We start from the raw sequence: 17324 nt of genomic DNA on the forward strand, positions 1-17324 counted from the left end.
CCGATGACACCAAACTTTGGGGCAAAGCATCCACACCAGAAGACAGGCAGGTTATCCAGGCTGACCTGGACAGGCTCAGCAAGTGGGCGGACGAGAATCTGATGGTGTTCAACGCCGATAAATGCAAGGTTCTCCACCTTGGGAAAAAAAACCCGCAGCATCCTTATAGGCTCGGCAGTGCTATGTTGGCTAGCACTATGGAAGAAAGAGACTTGGGGGTCATCATTGACCACAAGATGAACATGAGCCTGCAATGCGATGCGGCGGCTAGTAAAGCGACCAAAACGCTGGCTTGCATCCATAGATGCTTCTCAAGCAATGTCATTTTCCCGTTGCACTCGGCCTTGGTGAGGCTGCAGCTGGAGGACTGTGTCCAGTTTTGGGCCCCACAATTCAAAAAGGATGTGGAGAAGCTTGAGAGAGTCCAGAGAAGAGCCACGCGCATGATCAGAGGTCCAGAACACAGACCTTACGACGACAGGCTGAGAGCTATGGGGCTCTTTAGCCTGGAAAAGTGCAGGCTCAGGGGCAATCTGGTGGCCACCTTTAAGTTTATCAGGGGTGACCACCAGTATCTGGGGGAACGTTTGTTCACCAGAGCGCCCCAAGGGATGACGAGGTCGAACGGTTATAAACTCCTGCAAGACAGTTTCAGGCTGGACATAAGGAAGAACTTCTTTACTGTCCGAGCCCCCAAGGTCTGGAATAGCTTGCCATCGGAGGTGGTTCAAGCACCTACATTCAACACCTTCAAGAGAAATCTGGATGTTTATCTTGCTGGGATCCTATGACCCCAGCTAGCTTCCTGCCCCTGGGGCAGGGGGCTGGACTCGAAGATCTTCCAAGGTCCCTTCCAGCCCGAATGTCTATGAAATCTATGAATAAGATAAAACACCCAGCTTTTCAGCTGAGTAATATGCCACCAGCATATTTATGCCTCTGGGAGTTTATTTTGGCATTTCTGTGCCAGCCTTTCAAACCAAACTTCCCCATGTGCCAAGCTGCAAAAGTCTCGAGGCACTGTGCTATCTCTAGGGGAAGTATGTGTATTGTAATAAAATTATTCTTTAATATGAATTGTTCTACAGAATGGCGGATCTGCTTCTTGCATTATTAATAGGATTGGGAAGGGAATAAAATAATTACATTTTCGTATTACAAAATCAATTGGATGATAACATAGGTGTCAATAGCAATGAAAGTTGCTAGTTTAATGATCTTTTTGCTTCTCTGTAGCATTGTTATCCGGCCACGATGCTGTGATGGCTACCGAGCCGGGGGTCAAACCAGCTTTCCTACGTGGAACTCAGCCATCCTCCCATCATCAGTCTTCCACTGATGCCAGCAACACGCTTCTCTCTAGCAGCACAGGTTTAATGACAACCACACTGCTAAGAACAACAGCAAAACAGGAACAGACTGCCACGCAAATAGCGAACCATCAGCTGGTAACAACAGCATCAGCACTCAACACGATGACTGATGGAAGAGCTAATGTCACCCAGTTGACCAACCAGACAACTCACGCTATATTAACTACAGATAAGAACACGACTGCAATGGCCAACCAAACTGTGAGTCACGCAGTAAATATTACAGCAGCATCCAAGATAACTTTAAAGACAACCCCAAAGTCAACTAATCAAACAACAACTCACAAAACAACAAAAACTACAGCCACAACCAAGAAAACCACTGGTCACCCAAGAACCCAAGTCACTACGCCTGCAACTACAACTGCTGTACCGCCTACCCTTGCTCCTCACCCATCACCACCCCAGACTGGAAATTACAGTGTCACTGATGGAGAAATGACCTGTGTGCTAGCAGTGATGGGACTGGGGCTGATCGTCCACAATACGGTGAAGGTAAGCTGCAATACTCCTAAGTGCCAAACAGCTACATGAGGCTTGTTGCAACGTGTCTCCATTAGTTTGATTTTTGTTCTAACCCCTTCAAAATGATCCCCATTGGTTAAGGTTGTAAAATTAATTATGCAATATCCATCTAAGTGGTGTTCCCGTTCCCTAGAATTGGATGCTAGTTAATGACACTCGTTACCACCTGAGCTGACAGAATGACTCATTTGACTGACCTACACAACAGAGATGTTTTATTATGTCCTCATATAGTTAAGTTGAAGCTAGTGAACCATATGTTCTCTGCCTTGGAGGATCCAAATCAGATGAGAATCTGGGGCTTGGAAATGAAGTTAGAGGCAAAACCACAGTACCTCTAGAGATGAAGGCCATGCTAACATGAGGAACAAGAAATTAGACTTAGCAGTGAAGCCCAAGTCTCTTGCACTGTTGCCAGCTATTGATGCAACCACACAGGGTGCCTATACATGTGCTCTGATGCGTTCTAATTAGAACCCATTGGAGCAAACTCAATCAATCTAAAACTCTAGCATAGCCACAGCATCACATCTATAAGTCACCACAGGTTTAAAAATGGCCACCGGGATGCTTTGACTAAAGCTCGTTGAATGAGCTTTAGTTAAAGCATCCCACTTCCATTTTTTAACATGCAGGGGCTTAATACATATGACGCAGTGGTGTTTTAATTAGAATGGTTCTCCAGGAACCCCTCTAATTAAAACGTCCCCCTCCCCCACTCCCAAACACATGCATAGGCACCCATAGATTTAGAAAACACTTAAATGTCTTTCTTTCTTTCTTTTTTTCTTCACAGAGGGATGTGGGCTACTTCAATATTGATCCTAACATGACTCAAATATCTGGAACCTGTGTAATGGAGGAGTCAGTGATAACCATATCATTTAATGGAGGGACAATACGCTTCACCTTCTTAAAGGTAATTGGTCCGTTCTTGTTTTTTACAGAGAGGCAGACTGGGGAAGGCAGGATTTGGGACTCCTGGGTTCTCTTCCTAACAAACGCTCTGACAAGCTGCATGCCCGGGGCCAAGTCATTTCAGCTTATTGTTCCTCAGTTTCGTGATACATAAGAAGAAAGATAGTTCCCTCCCTCATGGGGAACTCTGGTGTTAAATGGCTTTGTATTAGTAAAGTGCTCAGTGATCCTCCAATAGAAGATGCTAGAGAAGGGCAAAGCAGCACCTGTTATAAAAGGAGGTCACTCAGCATATGCTAAGCTAAGACTAGAGCTGGGCCCCCACTGAAAAACTGAGGTCTGGATTCAGCACTGCTCAAAATCCGAGATGGCTTAGGTTTGGCTTTTTGATCTGGCCCACTATAAAAAATGAAGGTTTGGCGGTTTGGGGAAGTGACCTCTCTGCAACTTATAAATTACGGTTATGAAATTGCTGCATTATGCCCTGCCTCCACGCACATGGATCCAGCCATTGTCTGTCACCGTCAGAGCATGTCTCTGCCAGACCAGACGAGTGGTGGGCGTTATACCACAGTGGGAATCCATTCAGGTGGAATCCCCTTTGGGACAGTTGAGGTGGCTGGAGCTGGGGAAAGCTACTTTCTCCACCTTCTTCGCGAAAAGTTCAGGGTGGAAAATACCCAGCCACAGAGCAAAGGGAGCAAGGCAGTGGTTCTCAACCGCATTAGACTCGAGGCACTCTTCGTTAGATGCAAGGCACCCCTTAGAAAATAGTAGCTCTTAGTGCATGTGTACATGGTGATGCCATTATGTAGGTGGGTTTCCGTCACTTTTCGTCATGTCTACATGGTCAAATCATCATGTGCACAAACGCCCTTAGTTTTCACTTGTTTTTGGCTACAGAAGAATCCTGGAGCAATCGTTCTCTTGTAAAGGACTCGGAAAGACCACGACAGGGCAGAATGGTTTGAACACTATGGGCTCCTGTTTGAAATCTCTTCTGGGTGTATCTTGTGAATCATTTTGCACACCTAACAGTGCTAAATGCCTTGCACCCTGGTTGAGAATCACTGAACTAAGGTATTGGTGACAGCCTTTACAAACCTCAAGGCTGGGAGACGCAGGGAGCCTTATGGAGACACACAGGAAGCTCGGCCAGAGAGAGAGGCATGTTTTTGTAGTGCTGGGGGAATGAATCGGAGTTTAACTTGCGGGTGTGTCTATACTGGAGTCAGTGCTATGACAGCAGCTTATGGTGATATTGCTGGGCTGGCACTGTGCTCGCTAGCTTGGCTGCTGCTGTAATCACAGTAGCTGAGAGCTCAGCATGAGCTGCCTGAGCATTTACCCCCCTCCTCATCTGGGTTTTGCATCCTGTGCAAGGCTTGGTGCCGTTGTGGATGGCTTCAGCCACGAGGAAACCCCCCAGATCAACTTCCCTGCTGCACTTACAGCAGGGGTGGGTAGGACATGCTTGAGGGCATCCACACCAAATCCGATGTGAAACCTGCTTCTCCCAAGACAGGATACCTTGAGAAAGGCCCTTCTGCACTGCATAGGCCTGGTCCTGCTGGACCCCTGCTAACCACAATAGCAGTAAGGAGCACACACGGAGTTAATCATCCACCTTTAGACAAAAAGCCAGACCTGTAGATAGAGTACATTGACAGGAGTCTGCTGAAGTCAATGAAGCAGCTCCTATTTACACCCCTGAGTCGTGGAGTAATGTGAAAATAGCAGCTGGTGGTCAGGGAACATCTCTCCTAATTTAATGGAGCAAAGTCTCTGGGAACTGCAGAGAAAAATGTGAGCTGGGAATGTACTGAGGATCTGAGTTCAAAATAAAAGGTCAGGTATATATTTTAAGTGTTTGATTTGGATGTGAGCTTGTTGCATGAAGAGAGCAGCATTTACCTACTTTTCAAGACTCCTTAAAGCTAGGCTGGTGATTCAAGTACTCATAAGTACCAGCAGTAGCACTGAGGAGACTAATAAATCTCTATGAGTTACTCCTGCTCTCAGCCCCAGAACAATGTGATTAATAGCACAGCATTATGCAATTCATCCTTTGCTTAACGATAAGCTTCATGAGAATCAGGGCTTTGAAGTTCTTTGAAATCTGAGCTAATAGGAACTCAATTTGCTATGGTTTTAGCCGGGTATCTTCAACCTTCAGAATAACAAGGCCTGATTCTGGTCTCACGGATACTGGTTTTACACTGGTATAACTCCCTGACTTGCTCCTGCTTTACATCATTGTGAAGGAAAGCCGAATTTGGCCTTTGCTCCTCTGCCTGCCATGCCGTGAAGCGATGACTGGTACGTAAGTGGCTGCCTCGGTGTGCCCACCTCCAGCTGTCCTTGCACGCAGCTTGAGAAGAGGAAGTTCTGTAACAAATCCGCAGGCCGATAAGTAGGAGCAGGTGTTTTGTTCCCCAAAGCAAAATTGTTTTCAGTTGCATCTGGCCAGAATTCAGCATTGCTAATGGAAATGGCAGCGGTCTGGAACCCCCTTCAGAAGCAGTACTGAGATCTGCTTCTCAGCGAGATCAAGTGACACTCCAGCTGTTGCACTCTGACATTGTGCAAGTCATTTGTCCTTTCTGTACCTGCATCTGCCAAACAGCTCTAATAGCTTGCACACAGGGGTGTGATAGGGATTAAATGACACCTGTAAAGGGCTTCTGGGATCTTTCGCAGAAGAGATGAATATCTTTTGTGCTACAGAAGGCGCAGACTAGCTTTACAATGTCTTTCCTCTTTTTCGGACTTTGGTATTTCCCAAATTTTCTCATGAGATTGTTGAAAGCCATGAGCTTAAAAACTCTTCTGACTGGTATAGAAAGGGGATGCACAGAGGATGTGGAAGATGAGAATAGCTGTTTTCCACCAGTCGAACCAGACCAGTCCTTCCATGCACAGAGCTGCATATGAAACCACTGATAAATCTGCCTTGCAGCAGGGCTGCAAGGTGAAGCTCAGATTCTCAACGCAAAATTCATCACAACCTTGGGAAAAGCCTCATGAGATGCCATCGCCTCGAAGGTCTGACAGGGTAGCAATCAAAGGCTCCTAATCCTCCAAGCTGCACTGCCATATCCAGGGAATGTGTGTCATGTGCCTTTTACCCAGGAGCACTTAGCAACCATTTCCTCTCTTGTTATGTGCTACCTGGACAGGACAGATGTACTCTCTCCTCCTGGTGGAATGGCACTTCCAGAGAGGAAATGGTTTCAGACCACCTCCTGTCCAAGGCATCCAGGAGCTGCTGCTGGGTTAGTGAAACCGGAGCTTGTCCCTTAAAACCATTGTTCAGCCCGTGAATACTCCATACACACCATAGCTAACTTTAAAATAAGTTGATGTAGGTGCCAGAAGCAATCAAGATGCTGCTATGTGGTGCTAATTTAGTGCAGACAAACTCAAGGGAGCTCAGTGGAGATTCTCCCTACAAACATGAAAGCAGAACACAATGATGGAAAATGAAAGGCTTCCATCTAGTGTTTATGGATTCCCCCCACCCATGTGCTGTTACCACAAATGACAAAGAAACTCATGGCTTGCAACCACGTCCAGCACCTGCAGAAATGCATCTGCATGATCCGGTTCAACTGAACTGAGCATTAGGTGCAGCACATCCAGCAGTACAACAAGGTGCCTGCACCTGGCTCCAGCAGCGGATTGTCTGTACCGTGTGGAGCGATCAAAATAACTTGCCTGAGCGCCCCAATTCTCAGGACATGATGGGGCAGTTTCTGCTAAGTCCCCGTTGTGGATAACTGTGATATTTTACCCTGCCCCCCACCCCATACCTTTGCTTTTCCTCACTTACCTTATTTGATCTGTTCACAACTCACTTGGTCTTATCAAATTTGTGCTATCAGCTCTTCCTGGCAGGGACCACTCATCTAATTTTCAACAGGTGTAAATCAGCACAATTGGGCTCTGCTGTTTTACACCAGTGTAGATCCTGGCCCTTCACCCCTATTTATTTTCTAACAGCATCTGGAACATTGGTGTGTTTAGGGAAAAATTATTAATGCTCTCAGAGATAGACAGGACAGTGAGGGATTTGCTGTTCTTTTATAAAATACCTGACTTGTTTTGGATAACTCTTCTCTGTGCCCTCTATTTGTCCCCTTTGCTGTAGGACTTTGCCCTGCAGCCGACCAGTATATTCCACAACTGTAAAGATACAAGAGCAGCAGAAGAGATTAATTTAATGTATTTACTCAATTCCAAGACGAGGTTTTCCCCCCACAATTGGCATGGAGGGAAAAGCCCCTCATCTTATAATTGCATAAAAGGAAATCTCAGTACATACATTATCTGTCATTAAACTGCTGCCCAAAGCAGCATGTGCTGAGCAACGGCAACCAACTATGAAGCTGATTAAATGCAGCCAACACTGAGCATGACTATAAAACACATGGCCCCCGCTGGGCAAATATACTGATGGGAATCCTTTTTTTTTGGTAGGCATCCTACATGCAAGCCCCAGCCCCAGAAACCTTGGCCTTTGTAAACACACCTTTACAGTTACACCATCCTCATTCCTGTAGGAATGACCATACTTTGCACCCGTGCTCCCACGCATCCATCTCCTTCCTCTTTAGCCATCACGAACATGCAAGAGAACCGCCTCCACATTTCCTTCCAAAAACAAGTACAGTATAGGGTTAGGCCTGTCCTTTGCACTCTGGGCAGGATGACCTCTGTGAGTCTCCTCAAATGTGGGGATCTCAACTGCACAACTTTGCAGCGAAGGGGGACTATTTTCACGCTTTCCCCCTAGCTTGTTCCTCGGCCTTTTGGCTAAAAGCAAGTGAGACTATGGGGCATCCGAACTCTCCGGCTTTCAGGCCTGGGGCTTGCATGTAGGTTGCTTGCTGTGGATTTGAGGAGTATCTGATGGGCTCCTGGGTCTGGGAGGGAGGATACTTGCCCGGCAGTAGAGTGACACAGACTTGATGACTGAGCTCAGTTCAGTCAGACTTGACTCTTGGGCTTCCCCGAAGTGAATTTGGAGTTTGGACCTGATTTTGCCCTAGTTTGTTCTAGATATAAGTAGGTGCCAACATGCTGCTCAAAAGTGTGTTTATGAAACACCTATGCTAAAACTTGCAGGCATTTCAAAAAAGGTAACATGCATCAATTTTGGATTAACTAAGACTACAGGTACTGTATGCAAATTGCTACAGCCAGGGTCTGACAGTAAGGAGAGGGGGGAAGTTGTGGGGAAGCAGAGACCAAAGAGCTATCTGATCCTCCAGATTCATTTTCCCTGCTGTAGCAGTGAAAAGGGGACAAATTCAAGGCAAACCACCAATAATTAGATTCCATACCTGGAAAATTGTAACAGATTTATAAATTTTCTCTATATAGAATCTAATTATTAGGGGTCTCTTATAACCAGGGTTATTTTCTGTTTGAGTATAATATGGCATTTCTCTTGCAGAAAGATCCAGAATATTATGTCAGTGAACTTGAGGCCAACTTAGAGATACCTAATGAAGGTAACAGCATGTGTTTAACATTCACAGCATCAATTTTGTTTAGCATTTATAATTCTTTTTTCATTTGTTTTCATTTTTTAAATATATTTGGGTTTGTAGTGAAATGTATGATTCTGAGGCTGATCTTAGTTTACCACAGCTTAAAGCAGTGATTTTTGCTGATGATTTAACTGTATTTTAGTCCTGCTTTCAATTTAGCCTCCATTTAACTCAGATGGTTTAAAAACCTGAGAGGCAACTAAGTTAATTTGTTGCAACTTTCTCTTCCCTCTTGTTTTCAGCTTATTTTCATACCACTCAGGTGTCCTTTGCTTCAGTCTAGAGAAGACCCCAAATCCAAATTCCACATTCAAAACTTTGTTCTACTTTGGGCAAGTTTTGTATTTGTGTGATTTTGTATCTGTTGTGACTTGAATCTAGTTGTCTTAATAGGCTAGGAACAGGTACAATCATAACAATTCAGATATGGATCCAATGATCAAACACCCTATCTGGCCTATTGGTCCTAAAACCACGGAGTACCCAAAGCAAGTCATTTGGAGACAGTGGACATGATTCGTCTTATGGATACTCCATTAACTTAAGTGAAACTCTTTCTAATAGCAAGAATAAGAGAAGCAGGCCCCAAAGGGCATGCTCACATAGACTCGTTCTCAATCCCAATTTTCAAAGCTGTTTCCTGTAAAGCAATGCATGTAACAGGTTGAAACTAGGCACTATGCCAACTGATTTGTAAATTATAAGCGTTTAGATGTGAACAGCTATCGCCTATTTCTTGAATCAAATGTGAGCCAAACTCTTTATAGGGCTCTGTAATGCTAGATGAGGTTCTGGTCACAAGCCAGTACCAGAAATGCCAAACTCCCATGAGAAAGCCAATCTTGGCTAGAAGTGGCAGTACTAGAGATGTAGCATGGAAGTTTGTTTCTGACATCTTTTTAACCCAATCTTGCAGACTCAAGGAGTCCAGATATGATTTAAAGAAGGGATACTTTGTGTGCTTTTTCAAACACAATTTGATGCTTGTCCTCCTGAGGGTTGGCCATCGGTAGTTAAGGCTGTTGTTTCTCTCTCTCTCTCCCTCTCATATATATAAAATCTTTGGAGCTGATGTTGCACTGTGATAAAAAGACAGTGTCCTACTTTCAGTCATAGAAGTGGCTGAGGCCCTGTCACAGTGCTGTGAAAGGGTCTTCAGAAGTGTCATCATTCACTCGCAGAAACAGGTCCTTACTGTGTATTCCTTTTCCATGTCTCTCTCTCTCTGACCTCTAGGTTCGTGGAAGAAGATAATTATAAAGCCCATGTTTACAACTAAACTGGGGGATTCCTTCAAGTGTCTCAGCAAACAGACAGTGGACTTGGAGAACCACTTCCAGCTGATCATTGTTAACATGCAACTACAAGCTTTCAAAATTGTTGGTAACACGTTTGGGAAAGGTATGGATGAGAGCTGTCTTCTCCATGCTTGGTTTTGGCTCTAGGATCCCATCCACCACAGAGCAACCTTTCTAGCTTTTAATGCAGCATAAAGTGTCTTGCCTCACTGCTGGGTGGCAGGCTGAAAACGTGGTGATCCTGTTCTGTATACGTGGAAAATGGTGTAACGTAATGGGTCTCCAAGACAGGGTGCTTCCCCAGTGCTTCCACCTGTCAGTTACTGGCTCCTTCCCAGTTGTAGTTCAATCCCTAGCCTGGTGGAGATGCCATAGGGAACAGAGGGACTCCTTTCTTTCACCTGAGATTTCCCTTCCTTCTTAAAAAAGTCACCACTCTTCATGCTGTCTTTTCTTGCTCTCCAATGCCACTGTAGATGTATTGGCAGCCATTAAAGCAGCTTTCTCCACCCCATTGTATGCAGAAAGAATTTCAAGGTCTCTGTCATCCAAGCTTTCTATGGGACTGGCCTGATCTTCTGTGGAGAACGCCTGTCTCTTGAAAATTATTTCCCACAACTCTCCTCTATTGGAGCAATGAAACTGGGGACACATCTGAGTGCAGAAGATGGAACATTTAGTTCAGCTTGATCTAGAGACAATGGAACTTGCGATTAGTAACGACACGGCCAGAATAGCCACCAGCCCTTCTGGGGTTAGAACTGACTGCAAAGCTCATCTCCGCTTCTTTTTCCCTGCCTAATTCCCTCTGGTATACAGGCGCAACAATCTAATCAAGCAGCCTAGTCATACCTGATGGGAAGGGGAAGGGCCATATATTTGCAGACCACAGATACAATCACAGATCAGTCCACCTCCAACACAACCCTGCGTTTCTGAGCGTATGACATTAATTTTCATAAGGCGATTCCGCCTCGGTACATAGGCACGCACTAGATCAGTGGTTCTCAGCCAGTGACCTGCAGAAATGCTGTGGGTGGGCTACAAGCATGGTTATAGGAGGGGATAGGCCAACCCTTGGAGAGTCCCAGCATTGTGCTTCTCTACATGCACTTTGTCCACTCCTGGAAGCAACAGAGCTACTGTGGGTAGAACTGTGATTAGCTGTGATGAAGGCACAACTCATTAGCCCAGGCATAGTGCCAGGTAGATACGGTCGTGCTGCTTCCATTTTAGAGCTATCCTATTTGTCTCTGCAACGTCCCTGGCAAGCAGGCTGGGGTGGAAGAGGGTTGTGTGATGGCAGGTGAGCCGTGGGGCAACAGAGGTGCTCCTGGGGCTGGGCATAGGCTGCAAGATCAAAAGGTTGAGAACCACTAGGCTTGATAATCTCCCAAGGCCCCTTCCAGCCCTACATTTTTGTAGTTATGTTTTAGGATGGTACCATACTAGAACCTCAGAAAATGGGATTTCTCATCCTTCCTGCCATTTTCACACACTAAGAAAGTATATCTTTTCCTTTTGCCCTCATCTTTCTACTTGCTCTGAAAACACTGCCTTCTCAGTGTTTCTTCCTCTTTGCAGCCTCTTTCTTTTTTTCCAGAGCCTGTTAAAATTAGACTGTTCTTCCTTTGTTAGTTCACCATTTTAGCTGCTCCTCCTTTCTCAGGGAGACTGGTACTTCTCATTCAGTTAAAAAAAGTAACTTAATGGGAAAGTGTGTGTGTGTTTGTGTGTGTGTGCAAGTATGCGTGAGTGTGTGTGTGTTGGCGCGCACGCACACACACACACACACACATGCGTGCGCGCGGAGGGTTTTTTCCTCCTGTGCAGATGTTTTAAGATTAAAAAAAAAATAAAAATCAGTAGATTTTGTAAGAATGAACTTGTGTTTGTTTGGATCTACGCCCCCTTTCTCAGGGAAAAAAAAGTCTTCCACGGGATAAAACAGCTGATGTGGCTCATAGCATTCAGTTGGAATCTAAATTCAGATTTTAATTTCCCCTAAAAGTGGAACTGTTTGCATCTAACCTCTGGTAGAGCCATGTTTCTAAGTGTCGTATGAGACCAGAGATTGCCTGAACAGGACACAGTCTACTAATCCAAAATGGAGTTACACTTGATGTGAGGCAAAAAGCTGAGAAGGCAGCTTTTATTGTGTTCAAAGGAATGCTCCAGTGGTCAAGAAACAGGATGAGAGACAGTGAGACATCCTGTAGATGCCAAATGAAAAAATCCACAGTAACAGCTGGTGCTTTGAAGCAGGCCTTCTCACATCAGGTCTCGGAGACACAGCAGTTTCACTTCTGTTGCTTCAGATTTGCTTATAAAAAAAAAAAGGAAGAAAGAAAACACCAGTGGCAATTTGATTTGAGGTTCTAATGGGCTTGCACACACTACAATGGCATTTCGCATCAGTGAGCCATTTAGCCTGCTTGGAGTTTGGAAACTCCTAGAAGTGGCTTCTAAATTGCATTTCCCTATAGTGGGAAAAGTTCTTGAAGCTCACAGACCACAGTTGGACCTAAAGCAGAGTTCCAGACCCAAGGCTATGGAACAGAGGAATGCAGACCACAGATGCATTTGCAGCTCAAGTCCATCTCCGACACAGCTCAGAATTCACCAAAGCTTTGTTCTGAGGATGGCAGCATTCAGCAGAATGTGGGTGCATCAGGCTTGTTCTGCAGGAAGCATCAGATAAAACCACAAGGCTGGTCCAGCAACAGGGTCTGGATTAGAAACAGATGCTGCAGCTATGCTGCAGTTACAGGGGAAGTCTTGCACTCCAGAAAATTCCCCAGGTTAACCACATTTGGCTACTGACAAGATCCCCTTTTGCTGAGATGCCCAAACCATACCATGCTTCACCACAGCTTGCAGCAATGTAGCAACTATTACCAGGAGGTTAAAAAGAGCTGGTCTTAAGAATAAAATGAACAGCATGGGTAGGAATCATTTGGGTGTGCTAATACTTCATGGTGTAGTAGTTGCTGTACATGTGTGTGGGCAGATATAACATTTGAAGCATTTCAGAGTGCAGCTGTGCTTCAGAAATGGAGTGTTTCAGTCACAGACAGCTTTGCTGTCCTGGCTGGAGTGCTTCAAAGTCACTGCAGCTGCACACAGCAGCATGCTTTCCAGTTCGGGGACATGGCAGGGGACTGTGATGACCTGTGGCTCTGTTTGCTACCACCAGGGGTAAGGGAGCAGAGCAGACTATCAGTGTAGGAAGGAGTACAACTTCTTTTAGTTCCTGTTGGGTGCGCAGGGCCTCTGGTCTCCTGGTTCTGGGGTCTCCTGATTTCAGCAGGGGGCTCATAGTCTCCCAGTTCCAGCGGGGAGGCATGGGGGTCTCCTGGTTCAGGGGAGGGGGCACGCCTGAAGAGTGGAGATGAAGTAGACAGGAAAGTGCTCAGTAACACAGTGCTCAGTAACACTATGTCCTGCTTCCTTCCACCCCCTTTGGCAGAGCGCCGGACCCACAGGTCCCCTATCACACTTTGTAGAGTGTGCACATGTAAGAGGAAGTGCTTCATTTCTAAACACTTCTAAATAGAACCTGTTTCCTTCAGTGTTACTTTCGGAGTATTTCTGCCATTTTTGGAGGGCTTCAAAGGGCATATGCATTGTCTGGGTCTCACTTTCTGAAGTGCTTTAAGGGTATTTGAAATGCCTCAGATGTTACAGCCATACACACCAGACTTATTTTTTTTTCTGAAGGACAATCACCATCTGCCCTTTCCCCATGCTCAAAGTCCTAGGAAGATTCATGCAGAGTTACCTGGATGCCAGCATATCATGGGTGTAAGCTGGACACATTGCTGAGTTGTGATGATTCTTGATTAAACAGAGGAGGTTTAATTGATCAGTAGAAGCTACCCTGCCTTACATGCTAGCAGCACCCTGATCATGCATTAAAATCAGAGGAGTGTGTCTTGCAGCTTCTGGGGTTGATCATCACCAATGAAACCCAGGCTTTACCCCCTTCCCCTTCAGTGTTACACTTGCTGCACTGTATCTGTAAATAAGCTAGGTCATGACAGTCTTAGTCCTATACAGGGTCTTCATAAAGTCCTTGTGAACATTTAAACTTTAAAAACTTAGGTTGTAGGTATGATAGAAACAATCTGTAAATGGCATTTAAAAGCAGATTTATTAAAGTTTTAAGACAACTAGAGTACACAATGCTAGACTTCAACATAACCACCATCCGCCATGATGCAGTGCTCAATCCAATCTTCCAACTCCTTGAAAACGTTTCCCAGTTACTCTTGAGTTACTGCACTAATTGCATTGGTGATCCTAGCCCTAAGTTCCACCAAAGAACGTGATTTTGACCATTAAACCACACTTTTAACACGTCCCCATAAAAAGAAGTCCAACGGTGACAGGTCAAGTGAACGAGATGGCGAAGCAATTGGTCCACCTCTGCCTATCCACTTCTCTGGGAAAACGACATTTAGGAACTGTCATACATTCAGAGCGGAGTGGCACAGAGCTCCATCTTATTTAAGAATAAATTTGTTATTACTTATGAAGTCTAGCATTGTGTACTCCAGTTGTCTTAAAACCTTAATAAATTTGCTTTTAAATGCCATTTACAGATTTTTCCTAGCATACCTATAAGTTAAGTTATTAAAGTTTAAAAGTGCACAAGGACTTTATAAAGACCCTGTAAATGACCATTTATGCCAATGGGCCAGACTCTGAATTCTCTGTTCAGCTCTTTCTCATGCAGACTTCTCATTTAGCCTAGACCTGTAAGTTTTCGGTCAAACTCCACTACATCTTTAATCAAGCAAAATTCCCATTGAATTCAAAGGGAGTAATGCTTGTGTAAGGGCTGACAAATGGTAAGAGGTAATATATAGCTAATCAGGTTTTTCAAATAGGACTTTTGGAGGGTGATATCATTTATTGGACCAAGTGCATGACTGGAATAAAGTTAGAAAACCTTTCAAATGCAATACGTTCTTCATCAGATTTTAAATTTAAAAAAAACCCATCACATTACTTGCCTGGGAAATCTTATTGAGTCCACCAGACTTGTAATTCATTTAATATTATCTAATTTATCCTCTGATCTGAGTCCATGTATGTCTTCCACATTTTCCACATGTATCTTCTATGTTATTTTTAATGTTGCACCGAGTACATCTCATGTCCCTCTAGCAGAATGTGTTAGAATGGATTTTGTTTGTTAAAGAATTACTAAGAAGTAGATTCTCTGTGAAGAACATAGCATGGAGGTAGACCTGGGTGATAGGATCCTCCACAAAGGAAAACCGATTAAGTTTGATCCTGGGCTGTCCTTGATATCTGTATTTTAAAATATTGGCATCTATTCTAAGGCCATGTTTTGCTGTAACAAAGTATTGGCATCTTTTCTAAGGGCATGTTTTGCTGTGTGCTCTAACTTCAATTGCAGAGGAAGAATGTCCCCTGGATAGAAACAAGAATACAGTTCCTGTAATAGTGGCCCTGAGTATCCTGGCAATCGTTGTCATTGCATTCATCACGATACTGATTGCCAGAAGGAAGACAAATAGAGGATACGAACGCATCTGAATTGCCAGTGTGCTTCGCTGTATGTGCAGTAAGTATAGTGGCCTTTGGAATCTGGGCTTTTGGCTGCCCGTGGTAAAATCACAGAGCTATATTTTTATATATGGGCTAAGAGCACGTGTGTAAAAGTGGGGCATACTTGTACATGCTTTAACTTGTGCAAGAAGTGACACTGACAACCTATGGCATGCCTGAAAAGAGAATGCAAAATTATTAGGTGCTTAGGTGGAGGAGCAAGAAACACGGAAGGTCCAGGTGTATGATCGCTTATTGGGCATGGAAGTGAATAACCCACGGGTGCATAATCACAAGAAATTCTGTTAACCCAATGCTCGGTGCTGGTCTCATGGGAAACTACAGAACTATGTACAGAAGTGGCAGGACAAGTAGTAGAGTGGTGCAACAGTGCTGTAGCACTTTCCTAGCCAGATATGGTTGGTTTGATCCTCATTCCAGAGGCAAAATTTTTATTATTGCTTTTTCTACTGCTGTCTTGAGAGTCTTACTTCAAATCTGTAAAATGCATAATAAAGAAAAAGAACGATGTCTTCTAAGAACATGCATTTGTTTAAATGCCTGCCTGCAGGAGGGAACAGATGAACCAGAGCTGGCTATAAAAGACTCACCAGCATAAATGCCATATCAGCACCTAGCTTAAAGTTATCTAAAATAGAGGACCTGAAAACACTATTTACAGGCTAATGTGATGAGTTACTAGTATGTATGGTTATAACAGGATAGAGGCAAGTGTGAATTAGTAAAAAATGAGGTCAACTTTTAAGAAATTATCTCCTGGAAGCTCCTAATTCAAGTGGTTTCCTCTTCAGAATAGTCACAGTGGTTTCCACCAGCCTCAGTAATTGCTTCTCTGCCATGATGACAATACTGTGATTTCTTCTGTTCCAAGTGTGGGACTATGCCATAGTTACTGGAAATACAGAGAATTAAGTGGGTATCTGTCACAGAGTGTTCACACGAGGTCTGTGAACAGAAAAGGAGTCCCGTAAGATGTGCTCTCAGGACTTCAGTGGGATGGAAGTGGTGCACAGGCCTTGAGCATGAGGTTGAAATTTATTCTGTGTGCTTACAAACTGAATTTTCACATGAAATAATTTGAGGTTTGTTTAAAGCACATGGATTGCAATGGTTTATATACTCTTTTCCACTAATCAGAGGATGTAATAGTGATTGACCTTGACATGATATTAAAATCAATATTCTCTGAGGATCCAGATCTCCATCTTGTACAAGACTTACAAAGTCTAAAAAATATAAAAAATACAAAAAAGTCCCAACCCATTGCAACAAAAAAATACATTAAAGAAAAAATAAATGAACCACAGGCGCCTGTTAAATCGGGCCTGCTAACAGCAAGTAATGGGTTAAATCCCATTGGTAGTGGGACTTTTGGCTGCAAAGGCTTTCAGGATGGGCCCTTATTAAGCAAAAGGTGGTATTTGCGGAAGCCCTCACTATCGCTTTAATTTGGGGGAAAGTACAACAATAAACAACACTTGGACCAAAATTTGGTCAAGTAAGGGCATAAATCAGAGTAACTCCATTCACTGCAGTAGAATTATCCGGACATCCACCAAGATAACCAAAATTAATATCTGGCCTTTTCTGTTTATTTCAATCTGAAGTACATCTAAAAGTAGTTTTGATATTTTACTAGTGCTCACTTAACCAGTAAGTGCTTGCTCACTTAAGCAATAAGAAAGAAACTTTACCTCTGCTGTAAGAATTACTAAATGATGATGTCTTGATGTTGATAGTGGTTTATTCAGAGCTTAAAATCCAACTACAAAAGTAACTGTGGTTTCCCATAAATGCCTCTTAGCGGCTCTCTTGCTTGTAAATATGAAAAAGTTTTGCAGCATGTCTGAATCTGAACCTCAAATGAAAATCCATCATCAAAGAGGCAAGACTCTTGGATATTTTTGTAAAGTAACATGGCAAACAGGAAGATGAGGGCCTTTCAAAGTGCTGGAAATGATCAAGTGACTCAAATGTTCCAGCATTCAATGATTCCATTGTGAAGGGCTCAGTCACTGTCAACTTCACTCAACTTTTACCCTATTTACTCTTTC

At 43.9% G+C, this 17324-nt stretch overlaps 1 protein-coding gene and 1 pseudogene across 2 annotated transcripts in view; both read left to right on the plus strand.

Annotated features, from left to right (window-relative positions):
* LAMP3 (lysosomal associated membrane protein 3) overlaps window positions 1-17324 on the plus strand; it is a 28258-nt gene that overhangs the window by 8577 nt on the left and 2357 nt on the right. For both annotated transcript variants that reach the window (XM_006017134.3, XM_006017133.2), the window contains exons 2-6: window positions 1237-1868; window positions 2695-2817; window positions 8275-8332; window positions 9608-9772; window positions 15098-15265. In XM_006017134.3, coding sequence (XP_006017196.1) covers window positions 1237-1868; window positions 2695-2817; window positions 8275-8332; window positions 9608-9772; window positions 15098-15237 — 1118 coding nt within the window. In that variant the 3' untranslated portion in view covers window positions 15238-15265. The remainder of the gene's footprint in view (window positions 1-1236; window positions 1869-2694; window positions 2818-8274; window positions 8333-9607; window positions 9773-15097; window positions 15266-17324) is intronic.
* On the plus strand, window positions 7463-7609 carry LOC112549145 (annotated as a pseudogene).

Source organism: Alligator sinensis, unplaced genomic scaffold (assembly GCF_000455745.1).
Source record: "Alligator sinensis unplaced genomic scaffold, ASM45574v1 scaffold301_2, whole genome shotgun sequence".
In the NCBI taxonomy this organism is placed as follows: Eukaryota; Metazoa; Chordata; order Crocodylia; family Alligatoridae; genus Alligator; species Alligator sinensis.